Below are 25,821 nucleotides of genomic sequence, written 5' to 3'. Positions count from 1 at the left end.
ACATATAATATCATTAAAAAATAGATACACTTGTGTATACAATTTGAATGCAGGGACAAATCTAGAATTTTCTTTTAGGAGCTGATAAAATTGAATTATAAATTTTTGAAGAGGTCAAACTACAATTATATCATTGTATTAACTTATAATTGCATGATTTAAAAGGACTAAATTTTACCATTTTGGAGGGAGGTCCTTGCTCGCCCCCTAACGTTTTCCCTATTTGACCTGCATGCTTTAAATATGAACTACTCAACATTACTGATACTTTTAGAACTCAATTCGAACATTTTGAAGTTTTTGAACAAGTTTGAAATCTAAGCCAATTGAGGACTTCAAGCGCAATTAACCCAATATATAAAAAATGTTTTCTTTTTGCCCCTGATTACACTGCCGGATATCAGATTGATCAACCCACTTCTTTTTTGTCTTTTACTTGAAATCACCTTTTTAATCATCTTCCAAAATACAATCTTCCTTTTAGTGGGGGGAGAAAGAACTCATTCATGTATTTACCGACAAACATGAGTGGAGACAATTGAAAAAATGCCAAAACAAAATTTAAAGAAGTGGCAAAAAACTTGGGTTCGGGGATGACCTAGATTTCACGCGTGCCCCCCACCCTCTATTGCTCTTTCTGTTTCTACGTAAAATCTCTTTATAGGGCTTATAGGGGTTAGGTCTAGGGGTTTAGGGTTAAGTTTCTCACTGATTAACATTTTCTTTTTAGACCCATTTTGTCTTTGGAGGTTGGATTTACTTGCTTAGGATCAGATTACATCAATACCCGACATTCATACCATACACATTTTAGCTCTTTTTCCAATCTCACTCCTTTGGCTTGCTTGTTTAGTTTTATTCAATATATTTATATTGACCAAATCTCACTTTTAGTGTTTGTATTAGGTTTGAATTGAGTATTTAGTTTATATACTTAATTTCATCCTTACTAAATTTTTGAATTTTAAAATTTCAGTTCTAATTCATTCGATGAATGATTAAATTTATTAGGTTAAATATGCTATTAATTTATATTAGGTTAATTATATGTAAGTCGTGGATTTAATCTGTTTTTAATTTGATCATTTTAGTATTTACAGTTTTGAATTTTCAAATTTCAGTTCAATAATTGTTAAATCTATTAAGTAAAATAATGTAAGTTTATTGTGAGTAAGTGGAAATAGAAAGATGATATGATATTACAAATGTAATATTTTGTTTGCATAAAAGATTTCATGGCTGCTGTATGGATTGGAATTGAAGTTTTAAAATTCAAAAGATATAAGAATTAAAATATAATCAAATTAAAATATAAAGATTAAATTTAGAAGTTACAGAAGAATTGATACCAAAATTTGACCTTTCTTTTTTATCCTTGAACATGATCAAAGATCATATATCAAATTTATATATTAAATCAAATATTCGAATCCAAACATTGTAATGTGATCTATTGATAAAATGTTAAATTTTTAGTTCTAAAGGTTAAATCTTATACAACCAATTCTCTTTATAACAACCGCCCTCTATAACAGTATTCCGTTAAAACAGTCAAGTTTGTTGCAAAACTAATCTTTTATATTTTATTTTTACCTTTTATAACAGCTTTCCATTTACAACAGCAACATCCCTAAAGTATGAAGTACACTATTTACTAAATTAGTTCTTTATAATAACCTCGTCTTAAATTTGAGTAAAATTAGTTCTACTCCTAAGTGAAATTATAGAATAAATTGACAATAGTACTAATATCAACTGAGTTAAAACTCAATTGGTACATCTAAATTTAAAATTATAGAATAAATGTAAAAAAAAAAAGATAGATAAGGTGAATGGATGAAATAATGTTATACTATTAAAATGCAACTCATTAAATTATATCCAACACAAGTAATGAATTGAAAAAGGCTAAAACGAAGTGGTTTAAATTATGTTGGAGTGAGAAAGTGACGGCAGTGCTCAAAGCAAAAGGGGTAGAAAGTCTAAAGAAGGGATGGGAAATTCAAAGAAAAGGATTAGGTTTCTAACTCTAAATTATATATATACAAACATCTTATTAAATTACTTTCAACATGATGCCTTGAAGTTAGAACACTGTCAAGTGCTATGGGACAAAAGTTTTTTATGTTCAATTTGTTTATCAAACACCTTTGGGAATTGTAGACCCAAAAAAAAAAAAAAACCCAATAAATAATTTTCTTTGCCCTCTAGTCCTTGACTGAATCAAGATGTGATCTCAATCTAGCTAGACTTTGATCTAAGTTTAATCTTGATGAATGTTACCGAGGTAAAACTAAAAAAATTGGTTTTTGAATATGTAATCCCTTTTTTTTATCTTAAAGTAGGTGAAATTAGAAAATTGTTTAGGAGACAATAATGAATCATAATTTTACGAGGGAATAAAGCATAATTTTATCATTCTAAAAGGGTTAAATGATAGATTTGTCATTTTTAGGGGTCTAAACTCGTTGTCTGCTCCCTTCTTGTCTACACTCGTCTTAAGGGGGATCTCTTCCAAAATGAATTTCGACAAATATTAAAAACTCATCTTAATTTATATCATATTTCGAAAGGATTATTAGTTGATACATTGATAATGAAATTTTTTAACGAGCTGGAGTTAAGAATTAATCGCATGCCTAATTTTTTTTAAAAATCTCAATTAAAAAGATATGACAATTTTTAAAAAAAATGATTTTCAATTCCCATGCCATGCAAAAATCTCCAATTTTCTTTCAAAACTTGGTAAGTTTTCAAAACCTTGCATGAGGACAAAACCTAAATTACAAACCAATCACTCTTCTTTTTTGATTATTACTATTATACCATTCTCTCCTCTTGCCTACAATTAAACTCATCAACTTTCTTTTAAAATTTCCAAAGGAACGAAATTTAAATCTTTACTCTTAAAAATGAAAAATTGGTTTTTAGTACTTTCATAAATAATGAAATTAAAAGTTTATAAATAATCGGATTGTACTATCCTGTTAAAATAAAAAGAATTTTATTTAATTTTTTAAAAATAATGAAATCATAAGTTCATCTATGATAAAATTATGTTTTAATCGCTAAAAATTTTACAATTCAATTCCTCCACTAAATAAATTTTTGAATTAGCCTCTGAACTTTATATTAAAAATTAAAAAATAATAAACAAATAAATGAAGAAGTAGTTTAATCCTAAACTAAACTCAATCAATTATAAAATCAAAGGTGATTTTTTTTATATGAAATTCGAATATAATTCTTCACAACCCCTCTTTAATCCCTAAATGAGGTTATTTTTAAAGAAACTAAAGATTAGTTGCCTAAAGACAGGAAGCACAATGACATAAGAAAAACCCAAGTGGTTGATATGTATATGTATATGTATATATATGTATATGTATGTACGTATGTATATAAATAAATTTTTTGTTAAACTTTTTGGCTGGTCATGAGTTGTCTGTCCCTCCCGAATCTCAATTTTGGTAGGCTTTACTGTCTTATAGTTGGTGTTCCCACTCCCTTAAAAGAAGGTTTTTCTTTATTACAAATATTTACAAATTACTACAATCCATCTTAGAAAACAACCTTTTATTTATGTTTTTTTTACTGACAAGTTAATGTACTACTCATTGAGTCAACCTAACTCAGTCTATCTTTGTCAGTAGTTTCGATCACAACCCTCCAAATAGGATCCAAACAATGTGAACTTTGACTTTCACTTACATCTATATTCTTTGTCTCTCATGAAACATAAATATTAAACTATACTCATACCAGAAGTATGAATGTTAGATTTGAGGTAGAGTTATTATGAAGGTTCTGGTATTAAAAATTAGATTATATTTTGTTTATTTTATAAAAATGGGTAAATTAGTTCATGTATATTAGATTAAAGAGTAAATTAGTTATTCTATTAAAAATTCATTCATTTCTATTATTAAAAATTAGTTCCTATATGTCAACATAAGGTACATGTGGCACGCCACTACTTAGTTATTTCATCAGTCACGTTAGTTTTTAATAGTACAAAATAGATAAAATTTTTAATAGAAAAAATTAATTTACTTTTTAATTTAACAGTACAAAATGAATGTTAATAAACTACTAATTAATTTAGTGGTAAGATTTCGTGTGGGTTTCAGGCTTGTTGATGTTGAGGGACGAAACGTAGGGGTAAGCAAGTGCGTTAGCTTCCTAACTAAGTTGGCCAACTTCAGTTTTAGTCCCTTTCACATATTAATAATTTAATTTTAAGTATTTTCATCCTTTGGATATAATTAAAATCTTTTACCCTAAAAAATTAATTATTTAATTCAAACCCTTTTAAAATAAATTTTTTAACTTTAACTCCGTCAAGCTTTTATACAAAGTTCATGGCTTCATTCCTGCCCAAGGTTCCAACTTTGAGTGTGAAAACCCTTCTCCCTTTCTTCCCATAGTTGAAGAATGTATAAGGTTTATTTCATAACAATAAAATAAAACTTTATAATCTATACTATAATAAAGTTTTTGTTTGAGTTTGATAGAATTTGGTGTCATGAGTCAACTTGATACCAATTCAGTTAAAAATGACTAAAAAATTAAGATTTTTACAAAGTAAATTATATTTTTTATAGAACAATCTCATTATAGGTTCTGATCACATCTCTTTTTACACAATGTCTAGAACTACCCATAATCCTTCCCCAATCAAATTAAGACTCAATCATCTATTTCAACCAGATTTAATATATATGTTTTTACATAATTTTTTCACCCACATTATTGATATGGTATAATCGAATATATATAAATATTCAAATATTATTATACTAATTCTTATCAAAAGGAATAATTGTATAACTCATTGACAAGTATACCACTTTGATTTGTTTCCCCCCTTACCTAATTAAAACAAATTACTTGTTTAGCTATCTAAAGTCACCACTTGAAGTATTAACAAATGTTGAAAACACATTAATTATTGCATTCTTTAGCAACACATTTATTAAATTAATCTTAAATCTTGGATTATTCACATGTCGTGGTGGGTTTTGGACTTATTACACCTTAATAGAGATCTCCATTAATTAAAAGAAAAAGCATGCACACAAACACAACAAAAATTAAATTAAATTGAAAAAAAAAGCCATAATTTAATATTTATTTATAGTGGAAAGTGTTCACTTTACTGAAAAACACACACAAAAAATTAAACCCTATTTTTATACGTGCAGAGTGTTATGAACAGTGGCAGCTTTTACGCATGTCTCACTCTTTGCACAAAAAACCAGACGATCATATCAAACATTTTCATAAAAATCAACCTCATGAACCCTAACATCAAAGCACAACTGATTTAAATAATCAAATAAATTACGTGTTTTAAAAAAAACAAATAAAAGGTTTATTTAATGTATGTTGTTCTGTTCATTTTATTTTCCTTCATATATATATATATATATATATGTGTGTAATAAACGAACTACTGTCATTTCAGTTCAGATTTGTTCAGACTTGTGAGAAAAAAACAAAGAAAATTTCTGGGTATTTTCTAGATTTAATTTTGGGGGGTGTTTTTATTTGAAAATATGGAAGAAGGGTTGTCGGGGTTTTGTATTAAAGGGAGTCATGTTCGTGGTAATAATGGGAACAACAATGGTGGTAGTGGAACTAAGTGTGGGAGATGGAACCCTACGACTGAACAGGTTAAGGTGTTAACCGAACTGTTTAGGTCTGGACTCCGAACACCGAGTACTGATCAAATCCAGAAGATTTCTACACAGCTTAGCTTTTATGGGAAGATTGAAAGTAAGAATGTGTTTTATTGGTTCCAGAATCATAAAGCTAGGGAAAGACAAAAGCGTAGAAAGGTCTCTATTGATGAAAATGATTTCATTTCTAGAGACAACATCTTCAATAACAACAACAAGATTTCTTCTTCGAAACGTAGGTTTCTCTTCTTCTTCTTCTTCTTTTAAACTATATTAATAGTCACTCAACTGTGAATTCTTTTTTGTTATACAATTACAAAAAGTTATAGAATAATAATTCTCAATTTTTTTTTCACTCAACTATCTTTGATTTTTGGTGTTTTTATTTTTACCATAGCTATTTGATGATCAAAATAGATAAAATTAAATAATTGAGAGATTATTTTATAATTTTTCATAATTTAATAGCCTCTACTATAGTTTTCTCTTTTTGGGGGTCAGATCATGTTGTGTCGTGATTGTAAAATGATATTGTTATCTTTGTGTACTCACTAACTCTTTAAGGTTTTCTCACTTGAAGTTGCACTTCATAATCAAATATAAGAGTTTTATGTGGTAGTAAAAATGACTCGTATATGAAAAGGTATTGGGTTTGAATTTGGGGAAGTACATTATTGGATAACAAATCCTTGAAGAACTTAAAAGTGGCATTATAATACATATTTCATTTGATTTGATGAGTTTTTTTTAAAATTGGGTCAACTTAAGTCATGTTTATAAGATGATATTGTTCTTTTTATGTACTTACTGATTCTTTAAGGTTTTCTCACTCGAAAATGCATGTTAGATTCAAATACAGGAACTCCTCATATAAGAGTTCTATATAGTAGTGAAAATGACTAGAATATAAAGAGTTCTTAAGTTCGAACTTAAGGAAAATGCATTATTGGATGACAAATCTTTAAGAGGACTTTAAAAATATATTATTATAACACATATTTCATTTGATTTAATGGGTTTTTTTTCTTTAAATTTTTGCAGGGTTTTTTGAGGTTAAGGAATATCAATCAGATCAAAGGGTTATTGAGACATTACAACTATTTCCATTAAATTCCTTTGATGAAAATGAGCAAGAGAAGCTGAGATTCCATGCAAACGAATGTAGGGAAACATCATCATTTCCATACACAATCAATAACCCAGAAATGGATCATCCACCATTGGATCTTCGTTTAAGTTCCCTGTGAAAAAAAAATCATAAAAATGTTTAAAAAAAAAGTAATTTTAGGTTTATGCAATGATGAAATTAGGGGTAGAATTAATTTTTATGTTGTAATTTGGAAATTTTTACGTTTGTAATGGTAATTTCTCCTCTTTTTTTTAAAAAAAAATTATGTTAAATATTGAAAATTATATCAATGCTAAGACATTCCTCCTCTATATGCTCATAAAATGATTTAGTTCTTTTTACTTTTTTCTCTCCATGTTTTATAATGTTTAGATTTAGTTTTCAATGAAATTTTAATTGCTTGGAAATTGGAATTTTGCTTCCTCTCATACAAAAAAAAAAAAAATGTTTGTCTTTCCTTGAGATGCATAAAAATGTATTCTATAAGATTAGATTCTGCCTTGGTTTTGCTTCCAATCTTTGAATTTCATGTATGTGTACATCCATTAATATATATTTAAATTTTGTTTTGGTATTCTAGTAATATAGTTTTTTAATTTCATAAATCTATTTGAAGTTTTAATAGTTTAATGTAGCACTTCAGTAAAACTAGTGTTATCGTGGTGAATATTATAAATCTTAAGGAATAAGATTGTATAGTGCTTAAATTTCTTAAGAATCTCATCTTGTAGATAGGCATTAATCTCAATCGTCAATGTAATTTAAAATGTACTGTGTTAGATTTAGCGGAGCTCAACTATAAATACAGGCCTTTCTCCTTATTTGTAATCATTCAGTTGTAATTTTTCAAAGTAATAGAAACACTTTGAAAGCATTTACTCAAACATTTATGAGCATTTGGTTTCTTGTGACTTTTCTATTTGTCCTTAGTTTCTTTCTTGAGAGTTTGCTTCTATATTATTTCAGTGCTTTATAAAATTTCCTTTGTGTATTCTCACTTCTTGAGAATTAGACTAACTTAAATAGATTTAAAGCAAAAAAATCTCATAAGATAGCATAAATTATTAGCATAAAGTTCTAGCGATGTGACATTAACAAATAGTACTACACTTGGACATCTCATTAAAAATCATTAAAACTAATAAAAAAAAATTAATTTTTTAACCCTTAACTAAATTGTTTTAAGAGATGTCATTGTTTGATGCTCTTTGGCTTTGTGACACTATTTTGATTTTTTCTCAGCAAATACATTTTTTTTTTATTTTTTCTCAGAAAATACATTTTATTAATAAAGAAAAGTGCACTGGTACCATATTAAACATAAGACATTGTTGCGATCAAGGATAATTTCGAAAATTCCGTCAAACGGTGGTCATACCATTTTTCTCATTTAGATACCTACAATTCTTTTTGTCAAAAATTATACTTAAATTATTAATTTCGTCGCGTTTTACCTCAAAACATAATACCAAGATCCCGTCTTCTTAAAATTGAAAATATTTAAGTTAGCAGACCCTCTCCAAGATTAATAAAATTTTAATTTAATTCCAAAAACTGTAAGAATATGTTTCAATTTATTGTTATCAGTTAATTTTGCAATAAAACTTTGATTTAGCTGAAAAAAATATTTATAAGTTTTACATTTAATGTGTTTTCAGTGAACAAATTAGAATTATTTATGATATGGGTTATTTGATCAAGTTCAAAGATCTATTCGAAATTTGAGAAAGTTTGAACATTTTTTTTTATGAAAGTCTTTTATTAAAAAACGAAAGGAAACATTGCTAAGGCAATATCCAATCAACAACAAGAAACACTTCATAGTATAAAGAAACCATAAAGACCCCTGAGCATGAGCAGAGAACTTAAACATGAGAAAACGGCCAAAAAACACATTCCATGCCAAGATCATAAGCCCAAAAGGCATTGCTATGGTAGGGATTGTCAAAGAAATTCAAGACAAGCATGGAACGCAAGGATCTGATGCAGAGGCAGTTTCATGAGTATTGTTGTAGAAGAATGAACACCTGGTGAAAAAGTTGGAAATTTGCATTTCTATGTTAGTGCAACCAATCACATTGCTGCATTTTCATCTCTGATCGAAAGCTAGGTCATTGGTTGATATACCTCGAAGATCAAAGTATGTCACATTGTAATAGATCCGTTTAAAATATGAGTTTAGCTCTAGTTCAAATATTTAAGGCCTAATACTGACATATTTTTTTATAATATATTATATACTTTATAACACATAAAAATTAAATCTATAATAATCTATAATACTATAATGTAAATATTAAAATAACATTAAGATTCAGTATATACAAACTTTTAACAAATGAAAAAAAACAAAATTATTAAATATTAAAGTAAAACTAATATAAATATTTTTAAAAACTTTCAAAAAAACATGATTAGGTTTGAAATAGGTTCGGATTAATTATTTAAAAATATGAGTGGGTTTAGACAATTTTAGACTCATATTTGATGTTAGGCCGACCTTGAACAATTATAAAGTACATTAATATCATACTTAAACCAGACTCGAACCTGATCTGACTTGGCCCATGAACATCTTTAGTATAAATTTATATACTAATAATAAATTATGTGATTTCATGTGTTAAAAAATTTAATTATCTAAATTTATTTTCAATGGATTTTAAAGACATAGTAGTGTATAGTTCAGTTTCGGTGCATAAAATTATATTGCAAAATCAATATACAAAGGTGAAAGAATTTCCAGAGGAATCACTTCGAAGTAGAAATGTCTATGGGCCAGACTTGGTCTGGTCAAGGCTCAGTGTCAAAATATTTTCAAGCCCAAGCCTGTTTTCAGGCTGGGTCAGACCATCCAAAAAGCTTTTTTTATTCAAAAATCAATAAAATATAAATATATATATATATACATGTAGTTGTTATTTTATATATTTTATAATTAAATTTTAATTGAAAATAATTTTTTACTCTTTAAATTGAATTCGAGTTGGGTCAGACCAAAGTAAAAAAAATTTTATCCAAGTCAAGCCATCCGATCCTTAAATAGATCTAGTTCCAAATAAAACTTATTGTGGCATTTTACGCAAAATTGTCACCATATATATTAGGAGCATATCAATTTAGCATTAGCGATGTTGTTACTTGAAATGCCGCCAAAAAAAAAAAAACATTTAATGGCCATTAATCAAAAAACAACAGTGACATTTATAAGAAAAAAGAACTGCAACTAAAAAGTAAATATCCGACATTCTTACAAACATTACTAATATTATATAAACATTATTAATATAATTTTTCAAAAATAATTTTTTAAAGTAAGATTAATAGCTCACCGAAAGGTTTAAAAATACCCATGCTGTTAGCATTATAATCAAAATTTTAATAATTTACGTTTCAAATGTAAAAACTTGGTCGGTCCAACTTTTTAATAAAAACACTTGTTTGTTCACTTGGGGATAGGGATACATTTATGTCCACCAAAAAAAATTATTTTAGGCAACATTGTTTTAAATACCAAAGCAGCCCAAAGGAGGTTCGTGTCCAATTCCATTTTAGGCTCATCACAAAAGAACCAATTTGGGAATAAATGTCCATTATCTTTAATTCTGTTGGGCCCAAAATATCATTTGCTCTGCATCAGATGTAGTTTTGTCTAGTGGGTGTTAGAATTATCCCAAACTCCGACTATTAGTCTAATTTTAAATGTCTATTTGAAATTTTAGTGAAAATATTAGGTTAGAAAAATGAATTCAGATAAAACATTTTTTAAATATGTTTAAAATACAGTTGAGTTTAGGCTCTAGCATTCAATGCTCGAACTTGACTCGATTTAACTTTTTTTTTTAAATTTGTAATATATTATATTATATTTATGAGGGTAATCCACCTACACCATGTAAAATTAATATTGTTTTACATCTTTTCGTATATTTTGTATTATGAATATTTTAATATAGATTATGTATGTTAAATTTGATGTAAATTTTTAACTTTTTTATATAAAAAATTTAATCATTCAATAAATATTAATATAATAAAATTTTCGACCAATCGATAAAGACATCGACCAGTTCGAAAACTTACATGCAAAATAAGTATAATTATATCGATAAACTCAGAGGTTAAATCATTAAAATATTAGTGGTATAAAAATATAAGAAAGGGTGTAAAGCATCATTAGTTTTACACCGATGTAAGTGGATTCATCCCTATATTTATATATTATATAAATTATAACAAATAAAAAATATTAAATTGTTTGTATATAAAATTATTAAATGTTAAATTAAAAATGATATAAATATTTTTAAAAATAATACAATTGAACCTAAAATAATTTTAAATTAATCATCTAGAAATAAATTAAATAAATTTTAAATCGGTTATCGAATCAGATTAGGCTTGAATAAATATCAAATGTGTTAATATTACTTTTAAACCTTACTCAACTCATAAACATTTTTAATTTCCATGACTACAAAGGTTCTCATTAAATCAACTTGATGCTATTTTTATTCCATTTTGAACTTACATTTTTTTTTAAAAGATATCGAATTTTTTACTACGTAACACATGACACAATGAAAGCTATAAATAATGACATGAAACCAATAAACCTTTTCCAACAATATTTGAAAGTTATTGGTAATTGAAATGGTGGTGAGATGGCATAGCAAGAGTAGGCCAAAAGCAATAAATTATATTCATGTGCCATTGAGTCAGTCCCATTGTAGAAGCAACAATTTCTGTTGTTGTTGATTGCATCATCAAACCATGTGACTGTTCTTTTCCAAAATGCTCCCTCTGCTCACCCAATTTCTTTTTCACTCCTTTTGGGAATTAGTGACTGAATAACAAACTTAATTTGGGATTTGAGATTCAGTGATAACACAGAAGGATATTTTTTTTTTAAATAAATACAAAAGTAAGAGTTGTTTCATAATTGAATCTGGAACAAAAAAAAAATCAGGAATTCAACAAAATATTAAATTTTATAAAAAGGGTTTGGATCAGTCGGTTGAGTCTTAATTCGATTGGTATAGATATTATTATCAATGTAGGAGTGTGGGTTCAAATGCGTTAAAGCACATTATTCTCTTATTTATGAGTTAGAGAGAGACTATGAATAATTCTTAATATTGTGTCAAAAATAGCGGCTATGATCCGAAACTAAAATAAAATTATTAAAAAAAGAGTTTAGATCAAAAAGTTATTCACCCGACCTATGAATACTTATAACATTAACAATAACTTATTCAAATAGGAATTCTAACATTCATTTTATTGTTAACCCCTTAGAGGTTTCAAGTTCTCAATTTTTATAAATAAATTTTTATTATATTGTTGATTTCCATTCTTAACAACTCAATTCTAGTACTCCAATTTATGTATCATTTTATTGGGAGTGTAAATTTGTAATTCTTAAATTTAAAATTGTTGGTGCGTGGAGATAAAATTAAATTCATGAAAAATTAATGAATACTTCAAGATGTGTAATCATTGTATTATTTTTTAAAAGTTCTATTCACTGTTACCTATATTTTTATGTGTAAAATATTTATCGATAAATGAACTTCGAGGATATAATGAAGCTCAATAATTTGACTGTGTTTTGCATTGACTAAAATAGTCCACTGAGTATTAAGTGGAGTATAGTAAGAATATCAAATTCTATAAAAATTTTCTACAATCATTCTTTATAGAATAATTTTTGAACGTTAGAAGAGAAGAACGAAAAAAAATTTCTAAGTTTTTTGATGTATTATGCAAATGAAATTTCACTTTTATTTATACAATTTTTCCGTGTATTTCATAAAGGCATAACTATTCAATAGTTACCTATTTGGACAATCACATACATTAAAAACGAACATAATTATTTATTACATATTAATTGAATAATCAAACCTTTGTCTTAATAATCAAGAAAGTTATAAACTCCTCATTTACAATCACTGAAGCAATACAAATATTTGGCAGAATTACAAAATCCACCCTCAATATTTTGGGGCTTTTTCATTTCAGCCCTTAATTTTTTTTTTTTGCAATCTCACCCACAATGTTGCAAAAAAATTCAAATAAGGTCTACATTTTTGGGTCACATGGCATGCCACCTTAGTTGCTGATATGGATGACATGGCATAACACATAACCAATTACATGGTAATTTTGGGTACTTTCCAGATATGGGGAAAGTTACAGCCTTGTACTCATTACTTTAGCTCTTCTAATCCTCTTCCTCATCTCATACGCCAACCACGGGTGCCGACTAAAGCTCCGCTCTTCTTTCAGCTTTAGCAACCCCACCTGCCACGAGCTCATGGCTTTTGATATTCTCGTCGCCCAATCAAGCGTCGCTGGGCAGATTACCAGGTTCAAGCACCGATTGACTTGGGGTTTAGGGTCTCTGTTTGGAGATCTGAACGGTCGAAAGGTACCCACTAACAAGGAGAATCACATACCGGAAAACCAAGGCGATCTAACCGTCGGTGGCAGAGATCTAGCGAAAGAAGAGTTCGAAAGTGGGCCTTATTTTCAGGGATTTCTAGCCGTTTCTGGCTAATCTGGACTGATAAAGTGAAAGAGGTTAGCCATGGTGTCACTTGTCACCGAAAAAAGTAACAGGCACCGGTGGAGAAGGTGGCGGCACTAGGGTTTGATATTAGAAAATGAAAAAGAAATGAATGCTTGAAGAGAATAATAGAAGAAAAAAAAATTGTATTTGTTATGTCATCAATTATGTGTCATGCCCAGTCCCCAATCTCAATGGGTTTGAATTTCAAGCTTAGTTATTCAATAATTTTTAAGTGAATTTTTATATATATATATGTATCTTATACTTGATATTTAATTAATATAAAATTTAAATTTTTTTCAATAAATATTCACAAGTAATTTACTTTGAGCATCAATTTCTCATTCATCACTCAACTATTTTTAACATATGATAAAATTATAATTTTATTACTCAACTCTCTATATTTATCAATCAAGAATATGCTTTAAAGTTTTCAAAAATTACAATTTTTCCAACACCCTCACCCTTGGCCTGCAATTTATGTATCATCTTATTAAGAGTGTTATTTTGCAATTTTTCAATTCAAAATATTTTTTTTTGTATAACCACACGTGTCATCATTTATTTTATGGTCTAAAACTAGTCTTGTTCAAACAGAGGATAGTATTCAAGTAACTCCTAAATTCAAAATGTTAATTTTTTTCACAGTAATGATTAAAATATGGAATCTAAAGGATCAATACACTCAACTAACAAAATATTAGAGATAGAACAAGGAGGAACATTGAAAACATGTCGGTCAGGTCGGAGTTTCATCGCTAGCCTAACCATTCCATCGACTATTTGGTTTATGCTTATTGCCATATGAGTAGTCCTAACTTCCCAAGGGTATGACATAAGAGCTTTAATTCTTTTGGTAATCAACTACCTTTCATCGTATTGGCTAGTCATCAGCTCAACTGCCTCCAAACAATCCATTTCCAAGATGATGCGCCTAGCTAGTGCCTTTCTCTTAAGCTAGCATCAAACCTTCAAGAGTCCCCCACAACTTAACTTCCAGAATAGGACATGAACCAATAAACTTGGTGAATCCCCAAACCCAACAATCTCAATGATCATGGGCAACATCGCCAACTTCAACATTGCTAGTTGTGCTATTCAAAGATGCATTAATATTTTAGTTTAATGTTATTACTAACGTTACAGAATCCTACAAGTTCACACTATTTGGTTGGGACGACCAGAATGTAATGAAAATTGAGATTATGTTTAACATGTCATAAAAATTAAATTAATTATAGAAATATTCAAATAATTAATTTAATTTGACATGTTAAAACTAATCATAATATATGTACATACTTGATGCACATACATATAAAGGATTAAATTAAAATAATGTGAAAATATGTTTCACATATTTTAATTCATAAATCTAGCTTTTCAAATTTATTAAATATTGTATTTAATAAAAAAATTTGTTTAAGAAAAGAAAAGAAAAAGATGTTAGGATTTAAATTTAATCGATATCTCCTTAAGTAAAAGAAAATCTCATTTTAATATAGATCCTTTTTTTCCTCTCTGTGGTTAATGACTATTCAAAATTGTTTTGAATAAAAGGAAAGACTAATCCAAATAAGGTTACCCGAATAAAAACTTTAACTAGTAGCAAAGTTCGTTTCTCTCTTAAAATTTTTAAAAGTTTTTCTGATCATTCTCTGCCAAGTGGATCACATAGAAGTCAAGAATTTTTCACTGTGGTTGAGGCTTATGACACTAGTAATGGAATCCACCCTGTTGTTGTGTTGTTTTCAGATTGCATAAGGTATATTTTTTACCTTTTCTCAACCCTAGTTCATGGCTAAAATAATTTATTTTGACCTTTTGACCCCACATTGTAGGGTGGATCTCGAAACACATGAAAGATCTCCCTCTAAGTCGTACATACACCTTTCATCGAATACAAATTTCCAATTAATTCCATATGTATCTATGAAGTTTAGTATGGAATTCTATTTTCTCACTTTAAATTGAGTATCCATTTCCCTCTCTTTCTTGCTAGGATTGGAAATCATGTATTTTACATATCCATATGATTGAGTTACTGGATTTTCGAAATAGTGTAAAAAAAGTGTTTCAAATCATTTCTATTTGAACCAAACTTGTTTTAAAAGAGTCGAGGCATTTCAAATTGTTTATTGACACGAACAAAGTCAAGGAAAACTTCTAAAATTATTTTAATATTGGACCTTGGACACATAATAGTTCAGAATTGAATCTCTTTAGAAAGAATACCTTTTGTCTCATGGTAGCCTGCTCCAATCCCCTTACGAAACTTTTGTTATTGGGTTAGCCATACACTTCACATGTTTCTATTGGTTCACATGGCATCATCAAATGATACAAGCCTTGGATAAGAATCTACAATGCACTAGAACTCCCTTGTTGACCCTTTACTCCGACAACATCTAGGGTTCCTCGAACAATGTGATATCTCCGGTTAAATCATTAACTCTTCCCCCTCTTACTAAGACTACATAATGTTCTTGTGAATTATGACCAATACCAAGTATATAATGTTGGAAAATATGGACATCACATATATAGTAAGGATAATTACATGTTATTATTTACTATCATGATAGGTTAGCCCAAATTAAAAGCAATCTAATTTGGTTAGAATTTTATTGGACTTTAATTATTAAATAAAATATGGGTCAAATATGTGTAGGTACTCTAGTAATTGAGTTCTAATAAAATTCTAATTAATGATAGGCTAATTAGAATTTGATACAAACTAATATGCCAAGGTTATAAATATTAGGGTTATGGTCCCCAAATTATACACAAGATATCTTTTCTAATATCCCATCATTAGGGAAGAGAGAGAAGATATACTCTGAATTTCTTGTGTGCTAATTTCGAAGATCAAATCCCCAAAATTCGGTAAAACTTCAAGGAATTCATGAATTCATGGATTAAAGTACGCTTTCGCATTTAGTTTTGTTCTTGATTTATTTTTGATGACTTGACATGATAGATCCTGGTTTATTCAGTTTTATTTTAGATTTATTTTAAAAATCAAACAAGTGGCATCCGAGCCTCGTCATATCAAATCATTGAGAATTGATTAAGGTTCTTCATTTAAACGATTGATTCATGAAATTTCATTGGTTTCATATTTCAGATATATATGTTGATCTTTGAAGATTTATATTAAAGTATTTTTTTTAGATCTTTATTATCTTGAATTCATATTAAAAATTTTAGGGTTTTGTTTTAATTTTTTTAATTTATGCTTCGATTTGTTGTATGTATATATACATATATAATTGCAAAACATGTAGTTATTATTATTATTATTATTATTATTATTATTATTATTATTATTATTATTATTATTATTAATCATATAAGGCATTTAAAAAATTCTAAGTATAGAAATTGATTCATATATATATGTTTTGTTTATATATAAATATATAATATATATCTGTTTTGATTGGTTTAATGCATGTTGTTTTGGAAATTTATATAAATATATATAATTATCTTTTAATTTGATTGAAAGATGAAATTAAGGTAAATATTTTGAAACAAATAAATTCAGATTTTTCTTTTAATTAAGGATGTCTAATTTAGTTGAAATAAAATGTTGCCAAAGTGACTTCTTTTGTGTAGATTAGTTTATTTGAAATATTAAGATGATTATATGTTTTTGTAATTCATGCGTCTATTGATTGACCCAAAGGTAAGCTAATATTTGGCAGAATTTCAACGAAACATCTGTGGTGATAAATGTGTGACAATTATAAGGTATTTTATGTGAGCAATAAGTTAGTCCAAAGATTAATTCATTGTTTGACATAATTTATCGTCAATGTTTGATTGCTATAATAAGAGTACCGCTTACTGTTAATATTACTGTCCAAAGACTTGATATTAATATTGTGTTTGGTATCTTGAGATGGGATTAGCCATTATCTTGAATTTATTGTTTACTTATGAATATTGATTTAAGCTTGTTTTTGTTCTATATTCAACTAATTCATTTTTTTGTTGTCACAATATCTACTAATATAAATTCTATACCCATGCTTAATGGGACTAATTTTAAGGAATGGAAAAGGCACTTACTTATAGTGCTTGGCTGTATGGATATAGACCTTGCACCAAGGGAAGAACAACCTGCACCTCTCACTGTGGAAAGCACCCCTGATGTTAAGAGAGATTTTGAGAGGCGGGATCGTTCAAATCGCATGAGTCTAATGATCATGAAACATATCATTCTAGAAGCCTTTAGGGGCACAGAATCTGAAGAGATTACTCAGGCGAAGGGTTACCTTGATGAAATTGAAAAATGTTTTGCTAAAACGATAAGGTTGAGATGACATCACTTTTGACTTATTTGATGCCTAAACGTAATGGAGTACATTATGGAGATGTTCTATATTGCTTCAAGGCTTAAGGCACTTAAGATTGAACTTCCTAAGGAATTGTTTGTTCTTATGGTTTTGGTATCGTTTCCTGCACAGTTTAACCAATTTAAAATTAGTTATAACTGTCAAAAAGAGAAATGGATCCTAAATGAGCTCAATTATCATTGTGTGCAAGAGGAAGAAAGGTTGAAGTATGATAATTCTGAAAGTACTCATTTGGCCAATGCCCCTAAAGACAAGGTAAGAAAACAAAATATCAGAATGAAGCTGCTAAGGGTCCAGCTTAAAAGAAACAACAACAAGCTACAAAGAGTTATTTCTTTTGTAACAAATCTGGACACGTAAAGAAAGATTTTACCAAATATCATGCTTGGCGTGCAAAGATAGGTATAATTCTTAATTTGGTATGTTCTGAGATTAATTTAGCTTTAGTACCTAGAAACACTTGGTGGATAGATTCTGGTGCTACTACTCACATAAGTGTTTCTATGCAGGGTTGCCTGAGTTACCGAAAGCCAAGTGATGGTGAAAGACATATCTTTGTCGGTGATGGAAAATCGGTAAAAGTGGAAGCGATTGGGCATTTTAGGTTGTTATTAGGAACTGCTTTTTATTTGGATTTAAAAGACAATTTTATTGTACTGTCATTTAGGCGGAATTTAGTTTCTATTTCTTCGTTGGACAAATTTGGATATTATTGTTCATTCGAAAACAATCAATTTAATTTGTCTTTAAATTCAAATGTTATTGGAGCTGGTTATTTAAATACTTATGACAACCTTTATTTGCTAGAAACAGTTGCATCCTATAATGAAACCTTGCATGTGGAATCACGTGGTGTTAAACGTAAATTAAATAAGGAAAATTCAGTATCATTATGTCATAGGCGCTTAGGTCATATCTCAAAAGTTAGAGTCAATCGCCTTGTGTCTGATGGTATTTTAGAGTCCCTTGACTTTACAGACTTTGATGTCTGTGTCGATTGCATTAAGGGAAACAGACCAAAACTAAGAGATTGAGTGCCAACAGATTTTCAGATGTCTTAGAATTAATTCATACAGATATTTGTGGGCCATTCGCTATGGCATATTGGAATGGTCAATAATATTTCATATCATTCATAGACAATTACTCACGTTATAGGTACCTATATCTCATTCATGAGAAATCTCAGTCTTTGGATATGTTCAAAGCTTATAAAGCTAAAGTTGAGAATCAACTCAACAAAAGGATTAAAAACATCATATTTGATCGTGGTGGTGAGTACTACAGTAGATATGATGGCTCAGGTGAATAATGTCCAAGACCATTTGCGAAATTCCTAGAGAAATGCGGTATTGTCCCATAATACACCATGCCAGGATCACCTAGTATGAATGGTTTAGCTGAAAGACGAAACAAAACTCTTAAAGATATGTAAGGAGCACGATTGCTCATGCTACCTTACCTGAGTCCCTCTAGGGAGAAGCATTAAAGACAATAGCTTACATTCTGAATAGAGTACCTAATAAAGCAGTTGCAAAAACACCTTATGAGCTTTGGACAAGTCAAAAACCTAATCTAAAGCACTTTCAAATTCGGGGATGTCCAATTGAGGCAATGTCTTATAGGCCACATGAAAAGAGATTGGACTCCAAAACAGTAAGCAGTTACTTTATTAGCTATTCTGAGCAATCTAGAGGCTATAAATTTTATGATTCCATAATAAGGAATATTTTTGAAACGGAAACTGCAACACTTTTTGAGGATGTTGAGTTTGGGGGGGAGAAATAAAGTTAGAGACATTGCTTTTGAGAAGGAATTGGATTCTAACTCAGTTCCTACTATCACTTTTGACGATGTTTAGGCTCTTATACCTATCATTGATCAAGAAGTGAATCCAGAACCTCTACAAGATGATGTTGAATAACTCCCCATTCAAAATGAGGTAATTGTTCCAGAAAAACAAACTCAACAAACTCAAGAACAAGTGCCATTAAGGAGGTCCACAAGAGAAAGGAGAAATGCTATTCCAGATAATTATATTGTATTTCTCCAAGAACATAAGGATGATAATAGAATGATGGAAGATGATCCAATCAACTTTCGTCAAGCCATGAAAAGTTCTAATTCTCAAAAATGGATTGATGCCATGAAAGATGAGTATAATCTATGCAAGACATAGAGTTTGGGAACTTGTCCCATTACTTGAAGGTGCAAAATCAATTGGTTGTAAATGGATATTTAAAACCAAGAGGGATGCAAATGGTAATGTGAAGAGGTATAAGGCTCATCTTGTAGCTAAAGGATATACTCATAAAAAAGGTATTGATTTTATAGAAACTTTTTCTCTAGTTTCATCAAAAGACTCCTTTAGGATAATCATGGTTCTTGTTGCTTATTTTGATCTTGAATTACATCAGATGGATGTTAAGACTACGTTTCTCTATAGTGGCATTAAAGAAACAATTTATATGGTGCAACTAGAAAATTTTGAGTCAGAAGACTCAAAGAATATGGTTTGCAAACTGACAAAATCCATCTATGAACTCAAACAAGCTTCTCGTCAATGGTAGCACAAGTTTCATCAGATAATTGTTTTGTTCGGTTTTGAGATGAATATTGTTGATGATTGTGTGTATTACAAATTCAATTGGAGTAAGTACATATTTCTAGTTCTATATGTTGATGACATTTTGCTTGTCACTAATGATATAGGCTTATTGTACGAAACCAAAAGGTTTTTATCTTAACATTTTGAGATGAAAGATCTTGGGAACGCCTCTTTTGTTTTAGGAATTCAGATACATCGAGATCGACCTCGATGTATTCTTGGATTATCACAAAAGAGCTATATCGATAAAGTAGTCAAAAGATTTGGCATACAGAGTTGTAGACCAAGTGATACCCTTGTCGCAAAAAGGAGACAAATTTAGTATTACTCAATACCCTAAAAGTAACCTTGAAATTCGAGAAATGCAAAAGATTCCCTATGCATCAGCTGTTCAGAGTTTAATGTATGCTCAACTTTGTACTCGTCCGGACATTGCCTACATTGTTGGGATGTTAAGCAGATATTTAAGCAACCCTGGTATAGACCATTGGATAGCAGCCAAAAGGGTTATGACATATCTTTAGAGAACAAAAGACTACATGCTTACTTATAAGAGATCAGATCTTTTGGAGGTCATAGGGTATTCTGATTCTGATTTCGCTGGATGCCAAGATAGTAGGAAATCTACATCAAGCTATATTTACTTGTTAGCTGGAGAAGCTCTATCTTGGAAAGGTGTCAATCAGACACTTGTAGCTTTGTCCACTATGGCAGCAGAGTTTGTAGCATGCTATGAGGCATCAAACCGTGGAATATAGTTGCCGAACTTTGTCATAGGGTTGCGCATTTTTGAGAATGTAGAAAGACCACTCAAATTATTTTGTGACAATAAGTCAGTAGTATTGTATTCCATTAACAATAAGAGTTTATCTAAGTCAAAGCATATTGACATAAAGTTCCTAGTTGTAAAAGAAAGAGTGCAAATTGGTCAAATATTTATAGAGCACATTGGGACAAATTCATTATAGCGATTTTAGATTTATTCAGTTTTATTTTAGATTTATTTTACAAATCTAACATGTAAGTAGTGATTTTAAACGTAGAGGTTAATCATACTCTATCAACTTTATGTAAGGCAGAGTTTGGGTTTTTAGGGTGATAGCAAAAAAATGATAGATAAGTTTTTTAGGGTGATAGCGAAAAAATGATAGATAAGTCATCCTTACTGCCACTCTGTAGAACTGTGCATGAGATTTTCACCTCATATGGCTCCTCATTCAATTCTTTCAAAGTCATTGAGCCCTTTTCCATGTTTGAGAATCTCCTCCTTTCTTTCACTCTACTCCGAAGGGTAACTAGGACAAATTCAATCATGTTTTCATGTTCCAATTGAATATTTTGTATTTTTTATTATTCTCAAAAGAGAAGATTATTTTCACCAAACATCTGCGAATCTAATTACACGATCTTATAATAAAAACAAAATATCTTTCTCGATCAATCCCTTTGCTCCTCATTTTTCGATAATTAGAAAGATCCTTTTCAAGTTTGAATTTGTTCATTTGTATCTAGGTTCTTCTACTTCATTTTTATTTACTGTTTTTATTATTTTCCCCCTTTTTTGTTTTTATTTTATTTTATTTTATTCTCTTCCGTCATTCCCTAAGTCTCATAAGTTTGATCTTATAGAATTTAACCTATTTTCTTATCGAATGAAGGATGCGAAAAAAAAATCAGATTGATTTTTTTATTCTCATACATGAATCCATGACTTGTGATTGACAGAATAAATTTTCATTGTGTCAAAAAACGTACCAACGATCCAACAGTGATTAAAATATAGCTCAGGCACCACACTTTATATCTTTCTTGTTGTATTTATTGATTAATTTGATTGGGACAAATGTATATGTCTGTTCATGATGACACATAAATTATTACTAGGTGGGGGAGAGAAATACATGTGTATATGCTTGACTCTTGCTTCTATTGCATGAGAAACACTTTTTGAACTATTGGTCCAAGCATACTTTAAAATTATGCCTTGTGTTAACTTTTTCAACCGGTTCTCTCATCAATTACTTTAATTTAGTGAAAAATCGAAAGCCATAGCTTAGTATATCCAACCTTAAAAAATAGTGATATAAATTAAGTAACATTTAAGAAATATTAAATTAACACTAATTGAGTTTTAGCTCAATTAGAATCAACATTGTTATCGGTGTAAGAAGACATGAGTTCAAGTACGTTAAAGTACATTATCCTCCTATGTAAGGGTTGGGGTTAATGTTGGGTAAAGTACAATAGATGACACTCAATTATGAAATTTTTTCTCTTTGTTGATCACTCAATTATGAAAAGTTACAAAAACTATTATTTAATTATTAGTAAATTTCTTTTTAGTTACTCAACTATTCAATTTTATCTTTTTGGTCATCGAATTATATTAAATTTTTGAATTTTTATTTTTAATTTTATGTTAACCAATTAGTGATAAAAATAAAATAAAATTAAGTAGCTGAATAATCATTTTTATAAATTTTCATTGTTAGATACCTTCCACTTAGTTTACCCTAATAATAATAGTAATAATAAATGATAATAATTTATTTACTAAAAAAACATATAAAAGATTAAATTTACTGATTAAAAGGTACAAACTTCAAAGCACAAAGCTATTCCCAACAAAACAGAAACTGAAAAATATTACAAAATTACAAACCCACACACACAAACCCAAAAACCCAAATTTAATTCGACACATATCGTATAAATTCACCGTCCGATTCAATAGCTGCCATAGTTTCCGGCGCCAAAACCACCTCTAAATCAACGCTACCGTTCCCTTCCCGCCCTGGAAAGGCGGAGATCTTCCCATCAAATTTATTAGCTCCGCCACTCCTAACTGCCAACGGCCGTCCCCACCCAAAATCATTGTCATACATCGGAAACCTCGGTGAACTCCCCATCGTCATCGACGCTCCGTCGAAATTCCCTAACGGAAAACACCGTGGATCCTTTTCCCATTCTTTAATAAAACGACGCACCGTTTCATCGTCGTGGGCCTTCACGTTCTCATTCAATCGTTGCGCACACCAGCGTAGATCACGTGACGTGACGTCACCTGCTGACGCGTATGTTGGGATGCTTTGAATAGCGTTTCCAAAGTATAATGGATTAAGCTTTGGGTTTAATCGGTGACGACAATTCACCGCCATGCGAAACGTCGTCGTTTGGGAAGCCGGTAACTTCCTCCCACGCGTGACGGCTCGCCAGAGTAGAGCGGAAAGTGACTGAAAAGATGAAATCTCCGGTATGGGTTTATATTTGTCGTTACTTTGTTTCCCCATAAGTTCACCGGCGGCGTTGAAATCGCCGGCGTTGAGTTGAAAGTTGTTAGCTTTAGCTTTAAGTTCCATTATTGCTTCTTTACTGAAACTGAAAATTCTTTCACGTAACGGTTCGTTTTCGTTGAAAGTAACTTTGGGTCCTCCTTCCGGTAATCGTAAAACCGCCGGCGAATTCAACACCGTTTCCCTTGTAAAATCCGGTCGCCGTGTAATCTTTTCAATACTCTGATTACAACAACTATCACTAATTCTTTTACAAATTTCAGCGAAACTATTGAAGAAATTCCAAAACGACGTACCGTCAGTCACTGCATGATTAACCGAACATCCGATGAAAACCCCATCAGCCAACTCAGTGAGTTGGACCGCCATGATCGGCATATAATGTCCTTGATAACTCACTGTTTTATCATAACAAAAGAACCCTTTCACAAACCATGGAACATCAAGTGGACTAATGACGTCTCTGATGAACAAAGTGGTACCTTTTGCATGGTGAAACTCAACGCCGGCGTCGTTGCATGTAATATAAATATACCCATTCCGATCAGTATAAAGACGACCGGCGAGAGGTGAGAAAAACGACAGCGTCTTAGAAAGGGCTTGTTTCAGAATCGAAATGAGTGAGTTAATAGGGATTGAAGGACGAGTAAAAAGACAACCTTTCTGAATATAATGACAAGACAACATGGGTAGATCCGAAACTGAAAGCTTAAGTTCGCCAAGGTTTGATTTTTGGTCTGGAAAAATCATGGTTTTTGAAACTAAAGTAACAGGGAAAGTTGAAGAAGATGAAGGCATGTTTGTTTTAAGGGAAAATTTGACTCTTTTTTGATTGGGAAGGATAGAAAGTGAGGGAAAATTGAAGTGAATAGAAAGAGTATTTATAGGGAATTGTGAAGGGGGTGCATGCATTTATACATTTTTACATATAAGCTTATGTTGTTTTGTTTTTTGATTTCTTGTATTAAATTGTATGTTAATGGGTGTTTGGCTTTTTTATATTTCTTTTAGATGTTCTTCTTTGTCTCATGTGGCTAAATATTTTCTTATCTGTTTTTCATAATAATATTCATAAAATAATGTTAATCACAATAATTCAATCAGATCTTTTTATTTTTTTATTTAATATCTTACTAAAATATTTGTTTATTGATCTCTTAAAAGATATTCTCAAGTTGAGATACTTGTAAAATTGGTTGACCCAATCATAGTTATTGATATCGGATTTGTGTTTAAGTTTTAGTTAATATTAATTTATTTAGTGGTATTTATAAATCGACTTGAGTCTAAGTTTGATTTAAAAAATTTTAATCTAAAACTCGGGTTTAGCTAATTTAGTTCGCCCAAATAACCCTTTTCTCTATTTAAAAAAATCATATTAAAATTATAAGGAAGGATCTATTTACACTAAGTTAATATTATAGTTGAAATAACATGAATTATTAATTCTTCCTTGATTTGCTTCATTATTGTGAATGAATTTCTCAATCATTTTTAGTTGATTCAAGAAAAAGTTAGGGTATTAGTTTTCAGAATATTAATGATATATCAATAATTTCTACAAAGGCGTCTATAATTAAAATTTGTTTATTGTATAAGGTCTAAAGCAATTTTATTCTCTTTTTCTATTTTTGTACAATTAATATTTTAAGAATATCGTTAAATTTATTAATGTAATTATCCTTGTCATGCATGTAAATTTTCGAACTGATCGATACTTATATCATACCAATCTAAATATTAATATATATAAGAAAAGTTATTGAACAGTTAAATTTTTTTATATAAAATAAATAGTTAGAGACTTTTAGTTTGTGTCAAATTTAACACGCATAATTTATATGAATTAAATAATAAATTCAACAATTCAATAATTAAAATATTAATCATATAAAAAATGAAAAAAATCAATATAAATAAATAATTTCTTGAAAATTCTTTATATTCTTTTTCTTTAAATAGTAAAATAAGTCAAATCAGATACTAAACTCGATCTCGACCAGGACGTGCGAACTAGGCCGGCCTAGCTGGATGAACCGCTCAGCTAATGAAGACCTTTATTAGCCTATCCTTCATCAATTTTTTTTTTCTACTAATTAAGAAAGTTGAAATCAATATGTTCTTTTTTTATCAAATGTTAATATGGTTCATGAATTTGAAACTTATAGT

General features: G+C 29.6%; 2 protein-coding genes across 2 annotated transcripts; one reads left to right on the top strand and one right to left on the bottom strand.

Annotated features, from left to right (window-relative positions):
* The first annotated feature begins 5,455 nt into the window (after nt 1–5,455).
* On the top strand, nt 5,456–6,994 carry LOC108488959 (WUSCHEL-related homeobox 5). Its single transcript, XM_017793213.2, has 2 exons — nt 5,456–5,916; nt 6,723–6,994. The coding sequence occupies exons 1-2, from the start codon at nt 5,559–5,561 to the stop codon at nt 6,926–6,928; spliced, it is 564 nt and encodes a 187-aa protein (XP_017648702.1). The 5' UTR covers nt 5,456–5,558; the 3' UTR covers nt 6,929–6,994.
* A 15,910-nt stretch (nt 6,995–22,904) lies between these two features.
* On the bottom strand, nt 22,905–24,526 carry LOC108487220 (uncharacterized acetyltransferase At3g50280-like). The gene has a single exon (XM_017791514.2). It carries the CDS (start codon nt 24,448–24,450, stop codon nt 23,050–23,052), a length of 1,401 nt encoding a protein of 466 aa, XP_017647003.2. The 5' UTR covers nt 24,451–24,526; the 3' UTR covers nt 22,905–23,049.
* Nucleotides 24,527–25,821: the final 1,295 nt, after the last annotated feature.

This window comes from Gossypium arboreum, chromosome 10 (assembly GCF_025698485.1).
Source record: "Gossypium arboreum isolate Shixiya-1 chromosome 10, ASM2569848v2, whole genome shotgun sequence".
NCBI classification, from domain to species: domain Eukaryota; kingdom Viridiplantae; phylum Streptophyta; class Magnoliopsida; order Malvales; family Malvaceae; genus Gossypium; species Gossypium arboreum.
Note: the sequence above shows the minus strand (reverse complement) of the source record. Positions and strands in the feature narration are given on the sequence as shown.